This window comes from Leucopleurus acutus (genome assembly GCF_964270905.1).
Source record: "Leucopleurus acutus genome assembly, chromosome: 8".
Classification (NCBI taxonomy): domain Eukaryota; kingdom Metazoa; phylum Chordata; class Mammalia; order Artiodactyla; family Delphinidae; genus Leucopleurus; species Leucopleurus acutus.
The window spans coordinates 38,279,153-38,299,882 of NC_139151.1; the positions used below are offsets into that span (position 1 = coordinate 38,279,153).

The 20,730-nt window shown below is 39.5% G+C and overlaps 1 protein-coding gene across 2 annotated transcripts in view; it reads left to right on the plus strand.

The window, feature by feature from the left end:
* MAML2 (mastermind like transcriptional coactivator 2) overlaps nt 1-18,928 on the plus strand; it is a gene marked incomplete at both ends in the record, with an annotated part of 357,427 nt that extends 338,499 nt beyond the window's left edge. The window contains 3 exons of one of the 2 annotated variants that reach the window (XM_082844841.1): nt 6,374-6,577; nt 12,313-12,424; nt 17,910-18,928. In XM_082844841.1, the coding sequence (XP_082700967.1) occupies nt 6,374-6,577; nt 12,313-12,424; nt 17,910-18,928 (1,335 nt within the window). The remainder of the gene's footprint in view (nt 1-6,373; nt 6,578-12,312; nt 12,425-17,909) is intronic. The other variant, XM_082844842.1, reaches the window with a different exon arrangement.
* Between the last annotated feature and the right edge of the window lie 1,802 nt (nt 18,929-20,730).

A 20,730-nucleotide genomic window follows, 5' to 3' on the forward strand; every position in this document is an offset into this window, starting at 1 on the left:
CCAGATGCCCAAAACAAGACAAATATTTTTTAGAGGTTTTTTTTTTTTAATATTAAGAGAACAATACTTGTCTGATAACTGCTTGCTTTGTGAAACTTTCTATGTCACTGTTCAGCCCACAAAACTGCTTTAATAGTAAAACTGACTGAACTCAGTGAGTATTAATATTTCAACATACTTCAGTGAATCCAGGGATATTTTTGTTTGCTGCTTTAGGACATGTCTAATTGGACCCCATTTTACCTTTTGCTGAAATCAACCTACTTCACAGAACACTCACATTCCATTAAAATGAAACAGGCAATCCTAGCATTTTTATTAGTTAACATTTTTTAATAAGATATCTCACATATTGACCATGATTTACAGAATCATTTTATCAAATTCAGACCTAGGGGCCAGGCCTTCACTCTGGTGTTTGTTACTGAGATTCACAAGGTTATCTTCATACATACTCTTTCTTTAAATATTTATGCCTGAAATTTTAAAGAAAAGGGTATTGGTGAATTCACTGTTAGGGCTAGAATAATGAGGTTTGGTTCTAATTTTTAATTTGGACATTCTTTTCAAAAGGACTTAAAAATGGCTTTAAGAGAAATGTAGGTGATAAGGAGGACAGGTGATTTGTCCTCTAAGGAAAAGGGTTTTCCATTTTAAAGAGTTCCCTTAATTTTCTGCCAAATTTTAGAGACATGGTTTGTGATCTTGTTAAGTTAGTACTTCCTGTGCTGATCCATGAACAAGCTCTTAAGTCAACAAAGTAACACATTTGGGAAAGCACTCATTTACCATATTTTCCATACATTAAAATATGCATCCAGCTTCCTATAAATGTAAATCAACCTTACACACTGCCACTCACTTGTGAGCATGTTTTGATTTATCCAGATAAAAGGTTTGGTCATCATATACATGATTTACCAGATGGTCTTCTAACATCCTTGAGACCATTCTGGAAAATAAATTTCCCATCCATAGTCCAGTTGGAAAACTTGGAAGTATAGACATGCTGCAGAGTTTTCCAGCAGGCTGAGTGGTCTTTGATCCCTAAGGCCTGAAGGATGCATGATGTATAATATTGGGTTGGCCAAAAAGTTCATTTGATTTGAAGTAAAAATAAAAGACACATTTTTCATTTTCACCAAGAATTTTATTGAACAATGTATTCACTAACCCAATGAACTTTTTGGCGAACCCAATAGATGCTCAACAAATATCTGTTGAATGAATGATTAAGGGTAGAGTAAAGATAATAATTCTAAAGATATAGTTTGATTATTGGAAGAATTTTATTAAAAAGATATAGAAATGCTTTCATTGGTCTAGCAGTCCTGTGCTGGATTAAAACAAGGATTAAGAAGGTTTAATCATATTTAAGCACTTGGCATACTATCCTAACTCAGTGGCTTAGCCAATACTATAAAAGAACTTCAAAATCTTAAATACACATCACACACATACACACACACTCACATAGATGTGGAAAACTATCTATAAGTGCATATTAAATGTAAATTTATATTAAATCCCAGGATGATAGGATCAGAAGCCTGTTTTGTATGTTAGCATCAAATACTGTAATTTATTGGTAGAAACAGAAAAAAAAAACACAAAATGAAAGATCATTTAAGTTCATGATTTGAAAGAGACTCTAGAAATCTGAGTTTTCTAGCATATAAAAGTAGCCTAATTCATTCACAACCACACACACACACACACACACACACACACACACGCACACACACACACACACACACACACACACTCTTTCATCTACGAGCTGAGGATGTGCCATTTTTACCATGGCCTTCACAAGCAATTGAGGAGAAAATGAGTGTTGAGGGAGAAACAGATGATTTCTATTAAGTCAAGTTCTACATGGGCTGAGTGTAAGGCAAAGAGTGAGGCTGAATATGGAAATCAAAGCCAACGCATGGGAGCATATTTTTCTTTCAAAATATTTTATGTACTAAAGTTTGCACAACATCTTGGCAATGACAGCAAGCCTGTGTAAGGAGGTGTTTTGTGTTTCACAGCTAACATAAGGGCAAAAAAATGTATCAGCAGCCAAATATTACTTCCATCATGAGTGGAAAGAATGTGTATGGTAGAGTACATGGTAAGGCCCATGGGCTAAAAACTACAAGGTTTGAAAATCTACAAAATTTGAAAAGAGAGCTTATCTCTTATTTTAATATCTTTTGGTATTGTAAAGGAATGAAACTAAATTTAGTACGGTCCATCTGTTTGATTAGAGAGAGAAAGACAGAGTTACATTTTCTTGGCATGCAGATCTTTTATAAATCTTAGCAGAGGGTAGTTTTGCAGATTTCACTGGAAATTATTTTGATGATGTTCACTGATTCTGCCAAAGTAAGCATTCTGTCACCTCTTTTCTTTCTCTTCATTCTTCCCCTTTGTAAATACTTTTTTGATCTTTAGAAAATAGAAAACTGCCTGTCACATAGTAGATATTCCGTAAAATTTATCAAATTTATTAATGGATGGATGGATACATGGGTGACTAGACGAGCCATTAGGAGATGTGGATTTTAATCCTAAGGCATTAGTAGGTATCATAGCACCTAATGGAAATGACTATGCATTGCTTTTTAATGCAGTAACTTTGAGTGAGTGTGTCCGTGGGCTTTGTGATGTGTGTATCTTATAAGCCAGAGATTCTTTTTGTAATTGAAGTATAGTTGATTTACGATGTTGTGTTAGTTTCTGGTGTACAGCAAAGTGATTCAGTTATATATATATAGTTTATACAAGATATTATATAAACCATTATAGTTTATTACAAGATATTGAATATAGTTCCCTGTGCCTACAGTAGGACCTTGTTGTTTTATTTTATGTATAGTAGTGTGTATCTGCTGATCCCAGACTCCTAATTTATCCCTTATCCCACCCCCTTTCCCCTTTGGTAACCATAAGTTTGTTTTCTATGTCTGTGAATCTGTTTCTGTTTTGTAAATAAGTTCATTTGTATCATTTTTTTAGATTCCACATATAAGTGATATATGATATTTGTCTTTCTCTGTCTGACTTACCTGATCTCTAGGTCCATCCATGTTGCTGCAAATGGCATTATTTCATTCTTTTTTATGGCTGAGTAATATTACACTGTGTGTGTGTGTGTGTGTGTGTGTGTGTGGGCGTGCACGTGTGTATGTGTCACATCTTCTGTATCCATTCATCTGTCGATGGGCACTTAGGTTGCTTCCATGTTTTGGCTATTGTAAATAGTGCTGCTATGAACATTGGGGTGCACATATCTTTTTGAATTAGAGTTTTCACCTCTTCCAGATATATGCCCAGGAGTGGGATTGCTGGATCATATGGTAGCTCTATTTTTATTTTTTTAAGGAACCTCCATACTCTTCTCCATAGTGGCTGCACCAATTTACATTCCCAACAGTGTAGAGGGTTCCCTTTTCTCCACACCCTCTCCAGCATTTATTATTTGTAGACTTTTTGATGATGGCCATTCTGACCAGTGTGAGATGATACCCCTTTTTAGTTTTGATTTGCAGTTCTCTAATAATTAGTGATGTTGAGCATCTTTTCATATGCCTTTTGGCCATCTGTATGTCATCTTTAAAATATAAGCCAGAGGGCTTCCCTGGTGGCGCAGTGGTTGAGAGTCCGCCTGCCGTTGCAGGGGACGTGGGTTCGTGCCCCAGTCCAGGAGGATCCCACATGCCGTGGAGTGGCTGGGCCCATGAGGCATGGCCTCTGAGCCTGCGTGTCCGGAGCCTATGCTCCGCAACGGGAGAGGCCACAACAGTGAGAGGCCAGCGTACCGCAAAAAAAAATTAAATTAAATTAAAATATAAGCCAGAGATCTTAACTTCAAATGCCTACATGGGCCAAGCAAGTAATAGAAATGAGGGAAAAGGGTGGGTATAATAAAATGAGGAATAGTGGGGACTGTGGCCAACTGGAGAGCACAAGGGCCTACCTGTGTTTAAAAAATGATGGGAGCCAAACATACCACATGTGCAGTCAAGTACACTTACACCATAAGCTCCTTCACAGAAATAATTGTTTCTAAAATATCTCTGCCATACACAAAATAATACAAAGATAAGCAAGAAAAATATTAATTGCTAAAATTTATCTAGAACGTACTAAGTGCCTAGAACTGTTCTAAATATCACCTGGCCTAATTTTATGTCACGAATGTAATTACATTCATTTTACACATGAGGAAATTAAGACACAATACTTCATAAATCTATATAATAAATAATTGGATATTAAGAAATAAAAAATAGCACAGCACAGAACAAAGTATCAGGGCCCTGAGCTGAGCCCCTAACCCAGATGAAAGAAGCCCACTCCAAGAGAGAGTGCTGGTGGCTTGTAGGACATGTGGGGTGAAATCTTTCCCAAGAGCCATGATGGATTTAAAGCTGACAGATCTGACTGGGCATTGAGTGCAGATGTGTTAGGGATAGCTCCTTTCAGCTGCTCTGAGGATGTTCCTACCTCAGAGCTGACTCTAATTATTTTTCATTAACTGGTGAGAAGGACCACCCCCTCCCCATCCCCACACCTCTGCCCTTCTCCCTAAAACACTCCCTTCCAGGGGCCTGATTGAGGGTGACCCCTTAGAACAGTGCTCAATACACATTTGCTGCATGGACAGATGGGTTGACCCAGATTTACAGTAGGAAGCTTTTTCTCCCCAACTCTTCCTGTCTCAACTGAGAGACAATAGAGGATGGTGATTGAGAACTGGAGTTCTGGAGTCAGACAGACCTGACTTCAAATCTTCCTCAACTACTTACAGCTAAGTGATCTCTCTGAGGCAGGTTTCTCATCTGCAAAATTAGGATGAAAATAATAGTCCTTGCTCATTGTCTCATTGTTCTGTTAGGAGGATGAAATGATATTAATCACATAAAGTGCTAAGCCCAATGACTGGCCTGTAACAAACCTCAGTGCATGGTCATTTTAGGATTATTTTGTATCCCTTTTCCTTGTGGCAGTTGGTGAGCTCTGTAGCCCCAGGGATTATGAAAGCAAGACCACGTTTCCTGCATCCACAGGCTTTGAACTGGTGGCTTTTTTTTTTTTTTTTTTGTAGTTCAGCAGATACTAAAGAAAGAGAAGGCAAGTCCACAAGTGGACTTGTGGTAGGAGTACCACACTATTTACTGCTCATCAGGCATCGGGAGTTGCATTTATCTTCTTAACGTCTTGTAACCTCACACAGTCCAGCTGGGAATGAAAGTCGGATTTCATTTCTCCCATATAGCTAGCGTTTCTCAAAGAGCATTCCCTGGCTCAATGAGCATTAGAATCACCTGAGTAGGTACCTGATCTGTGGCCTCAGAATTTCTGGAGCAAGGCCCACCTGGGTATCTTCCTCCTAGATGAGTATCATCAAAGTGGGAGGATCTTTCATTCAGTACTTGTATCATTTAATCTAAAACTTGATTCTGTATTTTCTTGTATTTTACATGTAAGCATGTCATTTCTTCCTTAATTAGATGATAAATTCTCCAAAATGAGGACTGTGTTTTCTAGTTTTCTTGTAACCCCAACGGTTCACAGCTCAATCCTAAACACATCAGTTGGGAATTAGTGAAAGCACCTGGCTGGGTTTAGCTTTCTGCCCTGCAGGGTGCTGACCTGTCAATGCCTAAACATTGGTAGAGACCTCAAATTAGAATGGCAATTCACCAATACCCAATATTATTTAACACACAATTGTGAGTCTTTGACCAATACTTCCTTATTGTCAGTTGGTGTTCTTTTACTGATTAATGCACTAAGATTCCCAACTTACTGACCAGGGAGCAAAATTAACAAGTCTCTGAAAGGTGAAGTCCCTAACAAGTTTCAGTGTTTGTGAAACAGAAACTCACAGGTCTTCCTACCTTATCACAGAAAGCTAGGCCCCTTATGTCCAAAATGGTTATTCAACTTCTAAACACATGAATTGAAACGATTTTCATTGCAGGATCAGCAATGATATGGGCTAACCTTAGGGAAAAGGAAGAACTTGTTACTTTATGATGTGTTTGTTCCTGAGCAATTCAGAGGTTTGCCATATGTTTTCATGGTAATTTTCTTTGACGTGCCATAAATACCTTCTGGAATGCGGAGGTTCCACCGTCAGAGTCACGTGGGAGCTTTTCCAGTACCCTAATGTCATTAAACCAGCTGCTTTGGTTGCTGTGATATGCAATTATTTCTTCTACATTTAAAAAGCAATTCTCTGATCTCCAACCCATTAACCACGTTTGATCTTAACAAGTTGAAAAATGTTTGGAATCTAAGCTTATGATCTTTGCGCAAGTTTTTTTTTTCTTTTAATTCACAGTAGCTTTCCACCCCCTCCCCTTCTCTTTTTTAGGATCAACACTCTGTGGTAGGCCAGAACACAGGCCCCAGTCCAAGTCCCAACCCCTGCTCAAATCCAAACACTGGAAGTGGTTACATGAACTCCCAGCAATCACTGTTGAATCAGCAATTGATGGGAAAGAAACAGACTCTACAGAGGCAGATCATGGAGCAGAAACAGCAGCTTCTCCTCCAGCAGCAGATGCTTGTTGACACGGTAAAACTTTCTCCCAATTTCTACTGCACATACCTATTGGCCCAACAGAGGGAATTCATTGTTTTCCATTTCTACTTACTGTGCTTGTCTCTGTGTCCACCTACGGGACAGCCACCAGGGTGTCCTGGCTGTAAGAGAGGCTAAATCTATACATGTAAAGTGCTGCAGGAAAAAAAAAAAAAAAAAAACTTGATTTACCAGCTGCTGGACAGTTGGAATGCATAGGACCTGGGCTGACTAGCCCTGCCCAGCCCAGGAATGTTTAGAGCCACCAACATGGGCATTGGTATCAGGCACAGGAAACCAGTCTTCTCCCATAGCCCCAAGGGGCAGAAAATAGGGGACAAAACTTTAATCAACTCAAATCCAAACTGATTCTAGAGGTGAAAGGGTTTTAAAGCAATTTAAAAGCCAGTGTGGAGTTTCGAAACTTAAAATTTGGCCTCCAAAATACAAGCATCTCAGAATAGTAGATGTTTTTTAAGGAAACCGAAAATGTATTTCCCACTTTCACCACATTTAAGTGGCCTTACCTTAAAGGCAAGGTCATTATTTCCCACACATTACCCAAGCATTAACCCTACTTCACTATTTATCTGCTTGTCCCTTCTATATTCTCAAACTCATACATTCAACAACTGCTCCAAACCCTTCCTGCCTCCTAAGACCAAAGCCTTTTCTCCAAATTTTATTCTTTCCCTTCAAACTATTTGGCCAAATGAAAGAAGAAAGAGGCAAAGTTAACCATCTCCAGGTTGATAGAGCCAAAGTACACAGAAAATAAAATTAAAAAAAAATAAATTTATACTCAAGGAGCTTTGCAGTTAGAGTCAGAAACCCAGGGTGTGATAAGCGTATAATTCATTCAGTAAATATTTACTAATTTACAATGGGAATACAGCCATAAACAAGACAACCCTGTCTTTGTCTTTAAGGAGCTTAGAGCCCTCTGGGGATGTCAAATAAATAGGCAATTGTAATACATGTGATTAAATGCTGTGATGTGGGATTACCAGAAGTGGTTTCAGAGAGGAAGTTGTATCTACTGAAGATCTGAAGGTGAAGTAGGAGATGGAGGGAAGAACCGGGGAGGGTCCAGTCAGAAGAACCAGCATATTCAAAGCCTCAGGGACAATAAAGTATACTACATATTACATTTGCTGAGGCATGTCACGTGCACAAGGATAGGGAAGTGAAAGGCTAGGAGGCCAGAGATCAGAGACCAGAGGATAAGGCTTGCTAAATCAGAATTTATATTGTTGAAAAGCAATGGAAGGGAATTCCCTGGAGGTCCAGTGGTTAGGACTCTGCACTTCCACTGCTGGGGGCCCCAGTTCAATCCCTCATCAGGGAACTAAGATCCCTGCAAGCTGCACATTGTGGCCAAAAACAAAAACAAAAAAAGAAAAGCAATGGAGAGGACTTTAAAGCATTTGAAACAAGGAAGCACTAGATTCAGATTTGATTTGCATTATAATAAAGGTATAAACATAGCGAGGGAAAATGTAATGGAGGGAAAGATAAAATCCAGCTTGGAGAGATTGAGGATAGTCTCCCAGAAGAGATAAAATTTGACTTTGACTTTGAAGGACTGTAGGATTCTGATAGAGTGGGCCACCATTCTAGCTGGAGAGTGGGCCAGAGACTGAAAGGTATAGCCTGGGTGTGTATTAGTTGGTTAGTCTGAGATTGTATGATGAAATATTTAATGCATAGTGAAAAGTACAAATCATAACAATCCTTTGTTTTTTAAGGAATGACAAATGGAATTAAGTTTGGAATCCAGAGCACGTGAGAAGAAATAGTGAGAAATAAACTTATTTGATCTTGAACAAGGAATAGTGAGAAGTAAACTTATAGGTGACCTTGAATGTTGCCCTAAGTTGTAGGGGAACCACTGACTGGATTGCTAAGTGACACAACTAATTTCTACTATAAGTCATAGTTTTGAAATCTCCACTCCTACCCACTCCCTCCCTTTTTATGATCTTCATAAACAAAATAGCTAAGAAACAAGGGCAGTAGAAGAGAAAAACATACAATCTAAGATTGGCTTACTGGGTACACTTCCACCATTCCCATCAACACTACTAATTTGTTGACTTGTAACAGGCAGAGGTTGAATTTCTGGATTTTCAGCTCTCATTAAAAGGCGAGGAAACATTCCATGAGGGTCCTGTACTGGCACTGTCCTAACTCCCATGGAGTCCCAGTTGAGTCACCGCTGGGACAGGTGCAAAGGGCAGTAGCTAAGCTGTGAGAGATGAATGAGAATGAGGCTGCTGTTTTTGTGATTTTTATAAACCATTCACATTTCTTTTTGTTTGGCGGACATTGAGGGTGCCTGTGCTTTTTAGCATATCCAGGAAGAAACAGTCTTTGATGCCATTTTACATTAGCATATGTTTTGTAGTCATTTGCAGTCAGTTGGCAAGGCCACATAGGCTCCTAAATTGAGACATTTTCTCATGAAAGTGTATTATCCCGTACTTTCTATTATTTTCCCACCAATGAAGCACAAAGAAGAGAGATGAGTAGTGCTTGTTACAATGGACATCATAATTACCAGCACGTTTTGTGCACCTACTATGTGCCAAGCACCATGCTGAGCTTTTACGGTAAAGGATTAATCCTTACAATAGGAGTATGAGAAAGGTCCTAGAATTATCCATATTTTACATTTTGAGATAGCGAAACTGAAGCAGAACAGATGTGGGCAACAGAAGATTCTTTCTATATTAGCTTTTTGGGTCCAAGATATTGGGTTCTCATGAGACATTAGTTGTGAAGTTAAATATCATGTTGCACAGAAGTAACCTCAGGGATGGCCTGTGGGTTTACACTTGCGTAGAATGGGGATGTCCTTCTCTGGCAAATGGAGCAGTCTCCATTCAGTGTTGAAGTCTGGTCTTTGCTGCCCCTCAGCACAAAGTGACAGCATGGCAGTTCTTGTCCATGCGCAAGGCCATTAACTCTAACTCATTTGTGAACAAGTACTTTAAGAAACTCAAGTTTCCAGAACTGTGTATGTTAACACTTTGAACAACCTAAATAACCCCTCAGGAGAATAAAAAGTCAATAAGTAGATTGAACGTATGTAAAAATAAATCCAGATTTGAAATCTAGTCTTTCATGGAGAAGCAAGGGCCTGATTATCACTCACACACATGCGTGAATTCTGTTTTCTACAATAGAAACAACAGAAACACCTCATTGCATAAAAAAATATGATAGATGCTTTTGAAAAAGAGAAGATTTCAGAAAGTCCCATGTTGGCATAAAAATCAAAACTGTCAGCTTGCACAATAGTTTACAGCAGGAATGGTTGCATATTGCCACATTTGGGTTCATGGAACATCTCAAAGCTGTTTCTTAAACATTTAGGGTTTGGGCAAAACCAGAAAGAGTTTCACCAACCACTTTTTCCCTTAATTTGTAAACCCATATTTAAGAGAAATGTAATCCATATGCTTCTGATTCATTTACACTTAGCTCATCAAAATTGTGTTTTATATGAATTACTTGAGGCCCCCAAATCCCTGTGAGTCTTTCAAGTCTTTTTCCTTAGAAACAAGAAGTTGAATTTGGTTTGTTGTTGTTTTAAAGCCACTTTTTTTCCTTTATAGTAGATTTATTCTACTTAGAAGGTTTGGAATTTGTTGGGAAACTGAGAAATACATGGTTTAAGTGGGTTCTAAATCAGGCAGCCCACATTTGGCTTCCATCTAATGAGCCCAGCTGTTACAAGGTTTTCTTTTCTATTTATTGACTTTTCTATAATTATATTGTTCTCTGTATACCTGTGCCAATTATTTTTATCTTTGAAAAAGGGGGTTGCTTTGGGGTCCATGCAAAGTTTCAGTGAAGCCATTCTAAAAACTTCCTGACCCATCCTGAGAAACAAAAAAAGAATCTCCTGATGTCCAGAACTGATACCACACTCACAGCCAGGCTATTTTGTTCTCTGTTGGACGTAAACAATTTTACAGAACACTAAGCTCAGATAGGATTGCTCTGAGACCATGATAAAATGAGACAAAAGAAGGCCACTTCATAATTTTGTCTAAAAACAGACATAAACAAGGTCACTGTGCAATTCACAAAATAGGAAAAATTCCCCTCTTTTGCTAAATGAGTGACAAATAATTCTTTACTCAGTCATAGAATCAACCTCACTTTCTGACAGCTTACAACCCAGAACAAATCCTCGCTTCCTTAGACCCTCCCTAAATCACCCAGTCAAAGCCCAAATCCTATAATAGGTTCTTTCTAATACACTCCTGCTGAGACACCCTGTGGTCCCCCGTGATGTGCCTTCTTCCTGGCTCCAGTGAGTGATAAACCCAACAGGTATGTACCTGTTACTGAACGCAAATTCATGTGCCCTACACACAGCGAGGCCAAACAAACCCAAACGTCAGAGTTTGGAGCAGAGAAAGGTTTACTGCAAGGAGATGGGTGGCTTGTGCCCAAAAAACCCCAAACTCCTTGAAGGGTTTCAGCAAAGGACTTTTAAAGGAAGGTGAGGGAGGGGCATTGTTAGCTGTTGTAAACTTCTTGGCGTCAGAATCCTTTGTTTTTGCAGCTATCCATGTAGGTCAAGTCAGATGTTCCCGTAAACCTCCAACAAGACAAATGTTATTCTCTGTTCTGTAACTTTCTATCTCTGTATGAATGGACTCTTAAAGGTCAGAGCCCTGAGAATAGGCTATCCTGTATATTTCAGGCTGTAGGCAACATTCTTTTATAAAAGGTGCAGAGCCAGCAGGAGTAAGCCCAGGAAAAGGGCCAGATCTAATATGGAGTCAGATTTGTTCTTCCCTCTACATTCCTGGTGGTCTTTGGCTGAGGACACTGACACTATAAAAAGAAGGCCCCTGTTTCCTGTTAGCCCCCAAACTCACCTACTCTAAAGATCTAAAGGTGGCTGATTCCAGAAGGAAGAAAAGAAGGGAGACTGGGAAATTTCTGGGCTCTGAGAATGGGGCACAGAGAACCAAAGCAGCAAGAGGCCCTTGCATTGTGTGGCTGGAAAGCCTAAGTTTTTGACTCAGGATTTGGTTTTGGTTCTACCACTGTGTGATCTTGGGCAAGTTACTTAACCTAAGGAAGCTTCCATTTCCTTATCTTTTAGGTGGGAATAACCATACTTACTTTCGATGGTTGTTTATGAGGGGGAAAAAAATAGGTAATAGGCACAGAATGCCTATATCAGTATCTGATAAGTTATCTCCTCCAATCTCAGGTTGCCAGATTTAGCAAATAAAAACATAGAATGCCTGAGTGTCCTACACTTTATCTGGCAATCTTATTCCTACATCTTACACACTTGGTAGGACCAAAATTATATATAGGTACCAAAGTATATCAGGTGTGCTACAAAACAAAACTAGAAATCCTCATCTCAGAATTCATAGAAATTTTGTCCTTGCTGAAAGCTAATTGCAAAATAAAGAAAATGAGAGTAGTTACAAGACCCAAAACACATGTTGAATGTTAAGGAGAGGTAGAAATTACACTTTCATGCAGGAAATTGAAATTGAAAATTTTGTCTCTAAATAAGGTCCATGATTCACCACTATGACTGCAAATCATGAATAAAAACTAAGTAAGATCCATGATTCGCAACTATGACTGCAAAATTTTTCTTATATTCTTACTTTTATGAATCTATACATTTTTACAACTGAGAAAGTAACAATGCTGTTTAATATGTTTTCATTTGTGTTTTCAAGGAGAAAATTGCTCCACAAGATCAGATAAACAGACATTTGACAAGGCCACCCCCAGATTATAAAGACCAAAGAAGAAATGTGGGCAACATGCAGCCAACAGCTCAGTATTCTGGTAAGTGTTCTTAAAAATTAATAAAAATCATAACTGTGCAAAGAAGAAAACTGTTCAGTTGTTAGTATTTCCTCCTTCCCCCATCTCATATTTAATTGTAACATCTTTCTTAGACTCCTTCTCTAGCTCCCATATAACTATCAGATCAAGACCAAACTGGAATTTATTTTAGTCTACTCATCAGTTTTTCTTGCTTATTTTTGTTCCTTATTCACATATTTCACTGCTCTCAGGACTACCTGTGAGAGTCAAAAAAGCATAAATATTTTCTAACTGCTAGGTTCAACCATTCTCCTCCCAACAGCGTATCTTGACCCAGATAGTGTAAGGTAAGCAGACCTTTCTCCCTCAAAGTCACATTTGTAACTTACATAGTGCCCAATCTTTTCATCTCCACCTTTGGGCTCATCTCCCTAAGACAAATAGCCCTATCACCAAAAAATAATTGAAAAGCAAATTAAGTCTTTAGGAAGTCTTTCAAAAATACCAAAGGTGGATTGCATTTAAAATATAAAGCAAGAGGGTTCCCTTTTCTCCACACCCTCTCCAGCATTTATTGTTTGTAGATTTTTTGATGATAGCCATTCTGACCTGTGTGAGGTGATACCTCATTGTATCATTGATTTCCATTTCTCTAATGATTAGTGATGTTGAGCATCCTTTCATGTGTTTGTTTGCAATCCGTATATCTTCTTTGGAGAAATGTCTATTTAGGTCTTCTACCCATTTTTGGATTGCGTTGTTTGTTTTTTGATATTGAGCTGCATGAGCTGCTTGTATATTTTGGAGATTAATCCTTTGTCAGTTGCTTCGTTTGCAAATATTTTCTCCCATTATGAGGGTTGCCTTTTCATCTTGTTTATGGTTTCCCTTCCTGTGCAAAAGCTTTGAAGTTTCATTAGGTCCCATTTGTTTATTTTTGTTTTATTTCCATTTCTCTAGGAGGTGGGTCAAAAACTTGAGGACATGGGGGAGGGGGAAGGGTAAGCTGGGACGAAGTGAGAGAGTGGCATTGGCATATATACACTACCAAATGTAAAATAGGTAGCTAGTGGGAAGCAGCCGCATAGCACAGGGAGATCAGCTCAGTGCTTTGTGAACACCTAGAGGGGTGGGATATGGAGGGAGCGAGGGAGACGCAAGAGGGAGGGGATGTGGGGATCTATGTATACGTATAGCTGATTCACTTTGTTATACGGCAGAAACTAACACACCATTGTAAAGCAATTATACTCCAATAAAGATGTTAAAAAAAACAAACCAAAAAAAACCCCCCAAAATAAAGCAAAACTTCTTAATGGGTATCAATATAGCATAGGTGGCAGACACTACCCCTAAAATCCCTCCCTTCCACTCTCTGAACTCCAAAAGAACCTCTTTTAAACATAACCTTTGCTACCTCTGCCTTCCCCCAGTCAGCATGTTTGAGCCTTTCTGCCCAGAACTCTCTGCAGCTTGTCATGTAAACTAAGCTTGTCTTCTATTTTCCTAAGTTCTCTCTGCTTAAGGCCATAAAGGAGATTCTCTAAAGAAGTGAATATTTCTGTTTATTAATATTTTCTGGTCCTGTTAAGTGTAGTAATCAATATGTTGTTCTCATTTATTTAAACATTTTCAAATGCACCAGATTGCCTCTTTCCACTAAAATTAGGAACGGGATATATATATTCCACTCTCTAAGATTGCTTTGCTTCAGGGCAAAAGCAGGATTCTCTGAGTCTGTCCTCAAGGAGGTTGAAAGACAATATGGGTATTATTTGGAACATGGCTTCTTATATCATGGCCTATCAGTGGCTTTGGGGGAAGCTAAGAGCCGTCTGAAATATTATATCAAATTCAAGGTGAATGTTTGTGCTTTTCTTTTCCCATTCATATAAAAGATTCCCAAGGATAGAAGTCGAAGGCTGGTTTGGTGGCTCTACCATGTTATCAGGGATCCAGGCTTCTTTTGTCTTTCTACCCCACCTTCTTGAGCATATAGCTTCCATCCTAAGGGTTGCCTTGTGGCCACCACATCACCAGTCTTCATATCCATATTCCAGATAGAAAGGTGAAAGACGGGAAAAGGTAAAATGGCCTCCCAAATGAGTCAGATTCCCTTTTTAAAGTAGGTTTTTTTGGACACTCATCTAGTAACTTCTTTTTGTTTTTTAATTAATTAATTTATTTGTTAATTTTGGCTGCATTGGGGCTTCGTTGCTGCACACAGACTTTCTCTAGTTGTGGTGAGCAGGGGCTACTCTTCGTTGTGGTGCACAGGCTTCTCCTTGTGGTGGCTTCTCCTGTTGCAGAGCACGGGCTCTAGGCACACGGGCTTCAGTAGTTGCAGCACGTGGACTCAGTAATTGTGGCCTGTGGGCTCTAGAGCATAGGCTCAGTAGTTGTGGCACACGGGCTTAGTTGCTCCGCAACATGTGGGATCTTCCCGGACCAGGGATCGAACCCGTGTCCCCTGCCTTGGCAGGTGGATTCTTAACCACTGTGCCACCAGGGAAGTCCATCACCTAGTAACTTCTGCCTTTAGCCAGAGTTTATTCATATGGACCCCCCATCAGCAAGGATGTTTGGCAAATGTGGTTTTTCAGCTGGGCACATTGCTGCAAAATCAAGGCTCTGTTTCTAAAGAAGACAGGGAGGTTGGGTATTTGGGAGGGACCTAGAAGTCTCTTCCACAGTGCATATGGGCATTTTCCTGAGGGAGGTGACCTTAGCAACCAGCTGCTAACCCCCAGATGGGTAAGAATCACCACTCTAGAGCACTGTAATTCACGTGCCTTCTGAGAAGAAATAAACAAGCACAACACAAACTCTTTTATCATTTTTATTTCAATCTCAGTACTATAATAATCACCTTGCCCAGATGTTAATATTAAAAATGATGTATGGGGCTTCCCTGGTGGCGCAGTGGTTGAGAGTCCACCTGCCGATGCAGGGGACACGGGTTCGTGCCCCGGTCCGGGAGGATCCCACATGCCGTGGAGCGGCTGGGCCCATGAGCCATGGCCACTGAGCCTGCGCGTCTGGAGCCTGTGTTCCGCAACGGTGAGAGGCCACAACGGTGAGAGGCCCGCGTACAGCAAAACAATAAATAAATAAAATAAAAAATAAATTAAAATGATTAAAATAAAATTAAAAATAAATTAAATGATTAAAATAAATTAAAATGAATTAAAATAAATTAAAATGATAATAAAAAATAAATTAAAATTAAAATAAATTAAAATAAATTAAAATTAAAATTAAATGACCTAGAACAATTTCTACCACAAATTAAGAGCTTCTAAATATTAACTGTGATTAATATTTTTTTATCTTTTTGGAAATTCTCCCTATTCTAGTTGTTTAAAAATACAGCTCTCCTCATAAACCTTCTCAAGGCATATTGTTAAAATAGGGGGCACCTAGAGGGAGTGATTTTTTTTTTATTATAAATTTATTTATTTATTTTTATTTTTGGCTGCCTTGGGTGTTCGTTGCTGCGCATGGGCTTTCTCTAGTTGCGGCAAGGGGGGCTGCTCTTTGTTGCGGTACGCAGGCTTCTCATTGCGGTGGCTTCTCCTGTTGCAGAGCATGGGCCATAGGCATGCAGGCTTCAGTATTTGTGGCACGCAGGCTCAGTAGTTGTGGCTCGTGGGCTCTAGAGCGCAGGCTCAGTAGCTGTGGTGCACGGGCTTAGTTGCTCCGTGACATGTGGGATCTTCCCGGACCAGGTAGATTCCAGCCCTCTGCACTGGCAGGCGGATTCTTAACCACTGTGCCACCAGGGAAGTCCCTAGAGGCAGTGATTTTTAAAGCCTCGAAATTTTTTCCATAGCATTTCCATAATGGAAATTCTCTTCTCATGAAACCTTCAGATACCAAGCTTGACATTGCTTAATCTCATTAGCAGCCTGTGCACTCTGAGTTATTGTCCAAGTTTCTCCTATCTGACTCTGATCCCTCTTCATCAAACACTGCCCTACACAGTCAGGGCCTTGTGCTAAACCTGGAGATACAAGGAGATAAAGAGACTGTTTCTGCCTTCAAGGGGGATGTAGCTTAGTGGGGACATATTTTAAAACAAATAGCAAGGCCTTCAGTCTTTCAAGGTGTGTACCACGCTAGCTATCCTCAAGCAGTAGGGGATATGCTAGGGTTATAATTGCAACCATGCTCTCTTCACATACTGCCATTCTGATGCTCATATGTGTGTCTAGTTCTCTGTTTCTCAGTATCTCTGATTCTCTGTGCCTCTCTGCCTCTCTGCTGGGTGAGTACTTTAAAAGAGTATCTTTCTCCAAGTTATATCTTTGCCTCAATCTCTCATTCATTCATTCATTCATTCAATAAATATCAATTGAATACCTACTTTGCACCATCCACTGAACTTGGAGAATATGACAGTGAAAAAAACAGGCAAAAAATCTTTCTCTCATGGAACTTATCATCCAGCAGGCGCTTTTATTTATCTTTCTGGCATTCCATTTTTGCCTCTCAAGATGTCTTGCCATGATGATTTTAACCTCCTCAAGCCAGGAAGATTTCAATGTGTCAGTTAATCACTATCCGATAGGTGGAACCCCATTCAGCAGACTGTGATTGAGTGGTCCCGCATTCAATCACTTATTTACAGGTATCAACATAAGTAGCTGGCACTTTGAGGCTCCAATGTATTTCCCAATACAGAAGCTAAATGCTAAATGAAAACTTGAAAGAGCAAATGCAGCTTGAGAGAGGAGGCTGGAATATCAGGGAAAGCTTAATGAAGGAACTTGGACCTTGGCCTGAGCCTTTGAAGAAAAGATAGGGCTTGATGAGGTAAGAAGGGCATCATATGAGAAGGAAATGGCATGAGCGAAAGTAGTTCATGATGTGTGGATAACAGTGCGATAATAACTAATCCTCCTAGAGCAGAGTGCTTTCTGTATGGAAATAATCACTGGAGCATGGATTACACTGAATTCCAGATGTTTGAAGAGATGGGAATTTACCTGTCTTATGGCAGCTTCTTGAGTGGGGATGCAGATGAAAATTGGACATGATTTTCAAGGCCATAGATTTGGACTGTTAATCTAGTAGCCATGTATAGGGTGCATCCACATGTTCTAATTTGGACCCAGGGGTGACCACTAGCATGGACTTCATGACAGCTGGATAATCAAAGTTGTAGTCTTTGGTCTTGAAACAGAGTAAAGCTAATTCAAAATGGAAGATTGACTATCACTTCCCCTCAATGATTCCAGAAGAATAAAGCCTAAAAAATAGAACCATTCTATTTCAGTCTTCTTTCTATAATGTGTACACTCTTGACCAAGGGGTAACTTAGGGTGATACTTCCCCCCAAGAGCTGTCTTATTCCTTTTATATAATATGCTATGATGACTATTTCTCTTTATTTGTTCTTACACCCAAAGGCAGTCTCAGAGCTGATAAGCTATCGTAAATCGCTATAAAAGAAGAGATAACCTACTGTTATGAACTAATATAATTATCTTCTTTTTCTCAGGTGGTTCATCAACAGTGAGTTTAAACTCTAACCAGGCTTTGGCAAACCCAGTTTCAACACACACCATTTTAACTCCAAATTCCAGCCTCATGTCTACTTCTCACGGGACAAGAATGCCATCCTTATCCACAGCAGTTCAGAACATAGGGATGTATGGGAATCTGCCTTGCAATCAACCTGGAACATACAGCGTCACTTCAGGAATGAATCAGTTGACCCAACACAGAAACCCAAACCAATTAATAGCAAATCAAAACAACCCTCTGATGCCCCGGCCACCCACTTTAGGGCCCAGTAATAATAATACTAATGTGGCCACTTTTGGAGCTGGATCTGTTGGCAATTCGCAACAATTAAGACCAAACTTAACCCATAGTATGGCAAGCATGCCAGCACAGAGAACGTCGAATGTAATGATCACATCCAACACAACGGCACCAAACTGGGCCTCTCAAGAAGCAACAACCAAACAGCAGGAAGCGCTGAAATCTACAGGAGTCCGCTTCCCCCCAGGCACACCTACAGCCTATACTCCAAACCAGTCATTGCAACAGGCGGTAGGTAGCCAGCAATTTTCCCAGAGAGCAGTGGCTCCCCCTAATCAGTTAACACCAGCAGTGCAAATTAGACCCATGAACCAAATGAGCCAGACGTTAAATGGACAAAACATGGGTCCACTCAGAAGTCTGAATCTCAGACCCAATCAGCTAAGCACACAGATTTTGCCTAATTTGAGCCAGTCAGGAACAGGGTTGAGTCAGTCGAGGACAAGCATAAGCCAGCCATCATCCCTGACAGCCGGCAGTTTTCCTTCACCCAACCAAAGTTCCAGGGCTTTTCAAGGAACCGACCATGGTAATGACTTAGCTTTTGACTTTCTCAACCAACAGACTGATAACATGGGCCCTGCCCTAAACAGTGATGCTGATTTCATTGATTCTTTATTGAAGACAGAGCCTGGTAATGATGACTGGATGAAAGACATCAACCTTGATGAAATCTTGGGGAACAACTCCTAAAGAAGAAAAGGGAGACAATTCACAAACTCCAAGCACTAAAAGGCAGTATTTTACAAGGACTCTGTAAAGGCCAAACTGTTGACTTTTAGTTGGACTCTATGAAGATACCTTGGCTTAAAAATGGAAAGCAGAAAGTAACTGTAGCGGTGAACATTTTGGTCCAAATGCTTGTTTTAAATCTCAAACCTGGAAGTAAAACATTGGGATCACTTTTTCCCTGTCTACACCCCAGGACACAGTATCCAGTTTATCCAAACAGAACTGTGATGTTGATGTGTAATTAGTTGTGTAAAATAGGCTTCCCAAGCTCCTTTTCTCCCTGAAAGAAAAGTAATAGAACTTCTGGCTTGTTTAAACCCCACGTCATGCGGAGGTACTAGTTCCAAGCAACAAATTCCTTAATTTTCTCTAACAGATATGAAGTGTGGTTTAATCCCTCCACTTTGTCTTTTCATTTAGGTTTCCTAAAACTTCCAGGGTAGATTGAAATGTTACAGATTTGTTTGGAGTAACCAAACAGTGTCCTAAGTAAATGAAAACTGGAGAACATAGAGAACACCCAGTGGACTATAGAATTTCTTCCCCAGATTCATCCCCTCACTTTTTCAGTTTTCCCACATATCCTATACTTCAAGATGCTGTGTCTAGTGATGAAACAAGAACGCAGAGATGGCCAACTTTTTTCCACAACCAATTTCCAAATCCAGTTTCTGAATCTTAGATTCAGTCGCGACCTATCCTAATCATACTGAAATGTTAGTGCACATGTGTCTGCATCAGATTTCACTACTTAAAAGGGAAAACACCACATTGGGCATTGCTATAAAGGAGATGTATTTGACCACAAATAACTTGGGGTGTTGCTTACTGTGATGATGACTGCTGGTTAGTCCCCAAGCTGAGTGAAATTGAGCCTGGCCCTCTCTGCTTATATTGATGACCAGAGACTGATTTGTAAGGAAAGGAAGTTTGGAGACCAAAGCTGACAGTAGAAGGTATTATGTTTTGGTTGAAGATAAGAAGCAAAAGGTCAGGACCAGGGATGGTGGGTACGGGTGTGTACAAATCTATTTCATAGGGTTTGAAGGAAAGCATAATTGAGACAAAAAATAATCTGGCCTTATTTGGACACATTATTTGGGTGAACAGCTAAATAGAATGTGATCTATTAATAGCAGTCTACTCATTCTTCTGTCCCTGATGTGATGAATCATTGCCACATGCTAGATGGGCCCTTCATATCCAGGTTTTCTCCCTCAGGGCTGAGCACTGTATCAAAGAAAGAGTTCCTATTGAGTTGTGTAACAGATCAGCTGCAAAATGGCAAAGACGTGTGCTGATTTGGGATGTATGCAAAATATCTCTATCATTTTCCTCATTACAGAGGAACACAGGTTACCTTCAGCTATTTTAGTTATACACACTCGTATTCAATTATCAAGTGATATTTAACTGAAATCATTTAATAACTCTTTAAATACCTTTCTAAAAAGAACACATTTTGAAAGTTCTGCAAAGCCCTCTTGCAATCTTTAAAATGTCTAGAAGCACTCTCTTTTACACAATACCAACATCACTGGCCCGGAATCTTTTCTGTGCTAGGTTGTAAATATAAATAAATTACTTGTTTTGTAAACTTTTGTAAAGAATATTTTGGTAGAAATACTTAAAGCATATTCTTTGGGTTATATTTATACATATGTGAAATAAATATACTATCAAAAGGTTATATTTTATACAAAAAGTAAATTGTTACCTTTTGTATGCTAATATACAAAGTTTTGTATCATATGATGGTTTAT